General features: G+C 48.8%; 1 protein-coding gene across 1 annotated transcript; it reads right to left on the bottom strand.

Annotated features, from left to right (window-relative positions):
- Nucleotides 1–272: 272 nt before the first annotated feature.
- On the bottom strand, nt 273–932 carry LOC136454400 (uncharacterized mitochondrial protein AtMg00810-like). Its single transcript, XM_066454841.1, has one exon. It carries the CDS (start codon nt 930–932, stop codon nt 273–275), a length of 660 nt encoding a protein of 219 aa, XP_066310938.1.
- Between the last annotated feature and the right edge of the window lie 6,800 nt (nt 933–7,732).

Below are 7,732 nucleotides of genomic sequence, written 5' to 3' on the forward strand. Positions count from 1 at the left end.
GACAATGTGGCTGGCTTTGATGCACCCGTGCTCCAAGCAATCTCTGATGAAGTGGTACTTGATGCGGATGTGCTTGCTTCTTTCATGGAAGACATGGTTCTTGGCCAAAGCTAGAGCAGACTTGTTGTTCACCTTTAGCTCAACTACATCTACCTTCCTGCCAAAGAGCTCTGCCAGCATCCTTGACAGCCATAGCACCTATGTTGCGGCAGTGGTGGTGGTGATGTACTCTGCTTCATAGCTTGAGAGGGCCACCACCTTCTGCTTGAGGGCTACCAGCTGACCAAGCAATCACCGAGGAAGTACATCGTCTCGGTTGTGCTCTTGCTGGTATCCACATCGTCGGCGGGGTCGCTGTCGCAGTAACCGACGAACTGTGCCGTGTTGGGGGCCCTTCCACAGTGAAGACCGTAGTTGAGGGTGCCTGCCACATAGCTCAGGATTCGCTTGACGGCCTGCAAATGCTCTATCGTCAGCCGCTCTATGAACCGACTCATGTACCTGACGACGAACGCGATGTCCGGCTGGGTATGTATCAGGTAGCGCAAGCTCCCGATCAACCGCCGGTAATGGGTTGGATCGACCTCCTCCACCATGCTCTCCCAACTTAGCTTGAGCTTCTCCTCCATCGGGGTGTGAGTCAGATTGCAGCCTATCATGCCGCTTAGTTCGAGGATGCGCTTGGCGTAGTGGGTTTGGTGGAGGGCGATCCCGGTAGTGTCCTGGCGCACTTTGATGTTGAGGTAGAAGTAGAGGAGGCCGAGGTCGCTCATGTCGAACGCCTTCTTCATCTGCACCTTCAACACATCCACCTTCTGCTCTTCAACGTCGGTGATGATGAGATCATCAACGTAGACGTCGACTAGTAGAACGTTGCATCTGTTGCCCTGTCGGTACACTGCCACCTCATGTGCGCTCTGCTTGAAGCCCATCTTCTTGAGTGTGGCCTCGAGCTTCGTGTTCTAGGCGCACGGTGCCTGTTGTAGGTCATAGAGTGCCTTGCGGAGGTGGTACACCTTCCCCTCTTCTTCAACGACAGCGTAGCTAGGTGGCTGGCGCACGTAGACCTCCTCCTTGAGATTGCCGTTGTGGAAGGCGGACTTCATGTCCTTGTGGTGGACTTGCTACCCTTCTTGAGCCACCAACACGAGGAGGACATGGACTGACTCCATGCACGCCACATGGGTGAAGGCGTCATCGTAGTCGATCCCCTCTTGCTGAACAAAGCCGCGCGCCACCAGCCACGTCTTGTGCTTGATCACCACGCCTAGCTCGTCCTTCTTGAGCTTGAACACCCACTTTAGGGTGATAGGGCGGTGGCCATCAGGCAGTGACACCAGTTCCCAGGTACGATTTTGCTCGACGGACTTGAGCTCTTGCTCCATCACCACCCACCACGCCGGATCACCTTGTGCCTCAGCATACGTGGTCGGCTCACCGGCATGCATCAGATAAAGCTAGGCAAAGAGCCTCTTAGGCTGGTCTGATGAAGACTAGTCACCGAGGATGCTTGCCATGGTGCGGTATCGTAGTGGCTCATCATCATAGTAGGCATCCATGCGGTCTTCATTGTCCTCCAGCGGCGTGGTGTACTCGACCTCCGCTTCCCTACGTATGCTGGTGTCATAGCGAGCGAGGTAGAAGACGCTAAGAAGGTCGGTTGGTACGCTGGAGAGATTAGCTGCGATGATGTAGAGGTCAGAGAGGTTGGTTGTGGTGCTAGAGAGGTCGGAGCTGCTACCGATGGGCTGCCGAGCACCGTCGATGGGTTGCCGAGCTCCCCCAAATTTGGTGATGGTGAACGGGGTGGAGTTGGTGAAGAGGTCGGTGCTGGTGATGAAGACCCATATGTGATGAAAATGCACCTTGTGCTTCCTCAGCACCTCCAACCCACGCGTACTCGACGGTGAAGTCACGAAGTATGGTATCCGCCCCGTCATCCACCGCCTTGTCCCATGCCCTGCCGCATCCTTCATCGAACACAACATCTTGCGCCATGTGCACACGTCGTGTCATTCGGTCGAGCACGTGGTAGGCCTTAGCCCCTTCTACGTAGATGATGAAGACCCCCGGTGAGTTGCGATCATCGAGCTTGCCGACGTGGTTCAACTTCTTGACGAAGGCGAGGAAACCAAAAATGTGCAGGTAGCTGACCGCCAGCTTGCACCCGTGCCAGGCCATATATGGCATCTTGCCATTGAGCATGCTGGTTAGAGAGCGGTTGAGTAGGTGTACGGCGGTCATCACGGCCTCTTCCTAGTAGACCGTTGGCATACCACGCTGCTTGAGGAGCGCACGCGCCACTGCCACCATCATCTGATTGTGGTGCTCGACCACATTGTTCTGCTGCAATGAGTAGGGCAGGGAGTAGTGGCGCTGAATCCCCTCATCGGCGCAGCACGCTGCGAACTCAGCTACTGTGAATTCGCCACCGTTGTCCATGCGAAGCACCCAGAGCTTGCGGCCGCACTCCTTCTCTACGACTGCCTAGTGGCACTTGATGGCGTCTACATCTACCGCCTTGGAAATGAGTAGCATGACCCACATATAGCGGGTGGCATCGTCGATGAGCAGTAGGAAGTAGCACCGACCTCTAGGAGTGGCCAGTGATACTGGACCACAGAGGTCGCCGTGCATCAGCTCGAGCTGCTCGGTGGCGTGGTAGGTGGCTTGACACGGGAAGGGTCGACGCTTTAGCTTGGTCAGCACATGGGTGTCAGGTGTCGTAGAGCTGCTCGATGTGGTCGACACAGGGCATGTCGTGGACCATCTCCTTCTTTGCTGAGCTACTTCAGACCTTTAAAGTGAAGGTGCCGAAGCTCTCATGTCAGTGCCACGCCTCATCATCTCGGCGTGTGGCAAAGGTAGAGGGGGTGCGCCATCTGTACATGGAGCACATAAAGGCGGTTGCTTCCCCGGTTCACCTTGGTGAGAAGACGGCGGCCTCTATCCCAGATGCGTAGCATGCCGTCCTCAATCTCCACCCACGAGCTGTTCTCGTCTAGGTGCCCGACGTTGATGATGGAGTTCTTCAAGGCTAGGATGTAGTACACCCTGGTGAGAAGACGGTGCTCTCCTGTCTTGGCCTTGAAGATGACCAAGTCGACGCCCTTGATCTCAATGGTGGAGGCGTCACCGAACTTGACGGAGCTCTTCACACCAGACTCCAAGTCAGAGAACATCTCACGCTAACCAGTCATGTGGTGCATGGCACCAGTGTCAAGGTACCAACCATCAATCTTGTCATCGGCGGCACCTTTGCCGAGGAAGGCGTGGGCACGTGGTTCATCGAGGTGGAGCTTGGTAGAGCCAACCGACCTGAAAAGGGGAAAGCTTGGACCTTTCACCCTCTCCCCTGTGTCTTGCTGTAGCTCAACACACTCATGCACTAGGAACAGGGTGGCATCCTAGTTCTCTACTTATGCAATGTGAGCCTGCCCACCGTGGCGTGGAGGAAGGCGATAGTCCTTGGCCCAGTGGCCAGTCCTGCCATAGTTGTTGTAGGTGTCATCCAAGGTCGCCTTACGCTCGTCGGTGGCGCCATCATCAGCGCCGACCTGGCTCCAAGGTCCCTTCTCATCTTTCTTCTTGCTGCCATGTGGACATCGGTGACGCTCCTTGGAGCCAGATGAACCGGATCCTTCCTCCTTGTTGAAGGCACGCCACTGCTCCATTGCATACAACAGCTTGCCTCCGATGGCGCCCTACTCAGAGTTCGGTGCCTGCTCATGGTCTTGCATCGCCTTGAGCCTCCCGGTGACATCCTTGATGGTGAGCTACTTGAAGTCAAGGAGCGTTGAAGGGTCGAGATGGTAGACTAGAGGGGGGTGAATAGTCCTTTCTAAAAATAATCGCATCGACTAACCGAAACAAGTGCAGAATTAAAACTATCGGTCTAGCCAAGACTACACCCCTCTATCTATGTTCTCTAGCACCTTCCAAAGATACTAATTAAGCAACAAAGGTGCCGAGCTAGCTAGAGCTCACCTAACCGATTCTAGAAGCAAGGTCACACAAACCTATAGCACTAGTATTTCAAGCAATGAGGGAGCTCCTACACATGCTAGTAAGCAAAAGCACAAAGCCAACTAAGCTCACTAGCAATGCTCAATAACAAGGCAATCAATGCAAATTAGAGAGCGCAAATACTTAGCTATACAAACTAAGCAATGTGACTAATAAGGTCACACAAACCAAATTAGCCACGCAAGGGAGCTACTTCTATGCTACACAAGCAAGAAGGTAATTAGTAAGCTACACAAGCTAACTAATTATAAGAGCAACTATATAAGTACAATGTATATGAAAGTAATTACAAGCTTGTGTAACGAGGATGCAAACCAACGGGAAGAACAAGGTTGACATGATGATTTTTCTCCCGAGGTTCATGTGTTTGTCAACACGCTAGTCCCCGTTGTGTCGACCGCTCACTTGGTGGTTCGGCGGCTAATTGGCATCACCCGCCAAGCCCACACGTCGGGCACCGCAAGAACCTTCCTCAAAAGTGAGGGTAGCTCAATGACACGCTTTACTAGATTTGTCTTCGTGGCTCCCACGGGGCGAGCACAATGCCCCTCACAAAGCTCTTCTTCGGAGCACCACACAAGCTTCTTGCAGGCTTCGATGGAGACCACCACCAAGCCATCTAGGAGGTGGCAACCTCCAAGAGTAACAAGCACCACCGACTTGTAGCTCAATCACCTAGTGCCACTCAATGCAACCTCACGATGCAATCGCACTAGAATCGCTCTCTCACATAATTGAATGATCACTATCAAGTATATGTGAGATGGAGGGCTCCTAAGCACTCACAAGCATGGACACAAAGTCCCCTGAGGTGCTCAGCTCAAGCCATGGCTGAGACACCCTTCTATTTATAGCCCCAAGGGCTAAACTAGCCATTACCCCTTTACTGGGCAAAAGTCGGGACGACTAGACGCTCTGGTCAGATCGACCAGGCGCTGGACCCTAGCGTCCGGTCGTGCAATGCATGCCATGTGTCCCCTTCTTCAAACACTGATCGCCTGATCTCAATGGTCATCTGTTGACTGGATGCAGCAGCTAGAACTGACCAGACGCTGAGCCTCCAGTGTCTGATCGTTTCTAGTAAGGTTCTAGAAACGATATTTGTCGACCAGACACGTCCGGTCGCTCTTGACCGGACATAGCCAGCGTTCAGTCAGACACCCTGACCACTGAGCTACCACGTCAGCTGGACCAGATGCAGATGCCAGCGTTTGGTCAGTTTGAGACCCAGCGTTCGGTTAGTTGACCGATGCCGGCGTCTTCGATGTTACAATTGACCGGACACGCCGGTCTCTCTGAGACCAGCGTCCAGTCACCTTGTGACCAGCATGACTAACTCCTTTTCACCTTTAACTTCTTCTCCTTTACAAATGTACCAACACCACCAAGTGTACACCACCATGTATATGTGTGTTAGCATTTTCATAATCATTTCCCAAAGGATTAGCCACTCAACTTGCCACGCTACTCAATCCTAGCGATGATACAAAGTTAGATCACTCGAGTGGCACTTAGATGACCGATATGCAAACAAGTTTGCCCCTCTTGATAGTACGGCCATCTATCCTAAACCCACTCATCAACTTCTCTACACACCTATGACCGGTGAAATGAAATGCCCTAGGTTATACTTTTACCTTGCGCATTCCATTCCATCTTCTCAATGTCGATGCAACAAATGCACCAACATGATCAATAATGATATGATCCACTTCATATCATCACGTGATCATATTGGTTCATCGATCTTGACTTCACTTGCTTTTCACCGTTGCCTTTGTCCATCGGCGCCAAGTCTTGCTTAAGCTTCACCGCCATGCGGTCCATCGCTCCAAAGCCTCCAACTTGCCCTTCACGCTTGCAACCAGTCCATCAAGCCAAGTCTTATCTTAATCTTTTCCACCTTGATCACATGACTCAATGTCATGTCTCATGTGCAATGAGCTCCTTCATCATCACATGCGTACATGTGGACTAATCCCCTGTGTGTTTCACATGCAACATCTTCAAGTCATTTTCACCTTCATGACATATGTTGCTCACACATATGTACATGTGGACTAATCACCTGTGTGTCTCACATAAACATAATTAGTCCACCTAGGTTGTCACTCAATTACCAAAACCACACAAGGATCTTTCAATCTCCTCCTTTTTGGTAATTGATGACAACTCTATAAAGATATGGAAATTAAGCTCTTTTGGATTCCTGTTGCTTGCCCAAACAATTTTACCATGTGTAAATGATTTTGGACAAGTACCACAAACCCGAAATAGTAGTATTAGCTCCCCCTACATATGTGCTAGAGTGTTTGATTTGAAGCTCGCACATATGCATAGATTAAAATTGTGGGAGAGTAATTACTACTAAATGATGCTAAGGTGTATAGAATAAACCTTTGAAGCGTGTACCAATCGGAGTTGCACCTTTAAGTTCATCTTTAGCACCATGGTTAGCTAGATATCACTTGGAAATAAAAGCACTAGATACCTTATGAGATCAACATTAAAAGCAAGGTACTAGCATTACTTAAAAAGCATACCAAGTGTCTAGCTATCATCCTATGCATGCTAGTTATCAAATCATCATTCAAGTTCTATAACTAGCATACACCACACAAGTATACATATTGAATTTATAAACTTATGCAATGCAAGCAAGCACATATCAAATGCAATCAATCAAAGTTCATGAGCTTGCTCTCCCTACTTGTGTGCTTCTCCTGTCCAAGAATTTTGATCCATCTTTTTCTTCAATGTTACTCCCTCTTTGTTCATGTCCATGTCCAACCTCTACTTCTTTGAGCTTTTATATCTTATCTCTCTCCCTTGTACAGTCTCAATATCAAAGCTTTCATATCTTTGTACAATCTCTCTTTCTTTGTCATCAATTTTCATAAAAGGTGTGTTTTTTATTGATGCAAAGGTATACATTTAGGGTAGATGGTTGAGGCTTGAATCTTGTGTTTTTGATGGACATCACTTGATTATTGGAATGACACCATTTGTAAATACCACTTGTAACTTGTACCACTTGTATCTTGTGTAGGGCTTCTAGAGATACCACACATAAGATTTTTTATCTTGAGATCAATTTGTGTGACACCTCCCCCTATGTGATAGCATGGGTTATCCATTTGATACACTTGAGTTCTTGTAGGTGAGGGATGCATTCTTTATTTGATGATCACTTAAAGTTGAGGATCGCTTGTGGAACCATCGTCTTGCATGATTGATACCATGTGTAGATATAATATCACTTGAAAGAATCTTCTAGTATGGAACCACTTGTTGGATTTATCTCTAAAAACTATTTCTCGAACATTTGCTATCTTCATGAGTACCACTTATATGATATCACTTGTGAGTTGATCTAGACATCATTTGTAGATTCTTGATGAAATGCTTGAGTCTAGATACCACTTGAAACAAACAAATTAGATATCCATTTGCATTGTTGTCTTGTGCTTGTACTCTTATCACTATCATGAGCTTCTATGGTTGACTTGAACTAAATTGATTTGCCTAAGCTTTCAAGTCTGATTTGAACCAATGACAAGCTTCTTCACACCTCTTGCAAGGGTTATCTTACCAATATTGTACTTGTCACTTGTTAGCAATCCAAATTAGATCAAGTACTTGGGATCACTAGCTCATGAATAAATTCATATACTAACCACTAGATCAAGTAATAATTCAAGCAATA

The sequence above is a fragment of the Miscanthus floridulus genome, chromosome 5 (genome assembly GCF_019320115.1).
Source record: "Miscanthus floridulus cultivar M001 chromosome 5, ASM1932011v1, whole genome shotgun sequence".
Lineage (NCBI taxonomy): Eukaryota > Viridiplantae > Streptophyta > Magnoliopsida > Poales > Poaceae > Miscanthus > Miscanthus floridulus.

Coding starts and splice junctions, on each gene's coding strand:
- LOC136454400 (XM_066454841.1), bottom strand. CDS start 932: ATGGGCTTCAAGCAGAGCGCACATGAGGTGGCAGTGTACCGACAGGGC.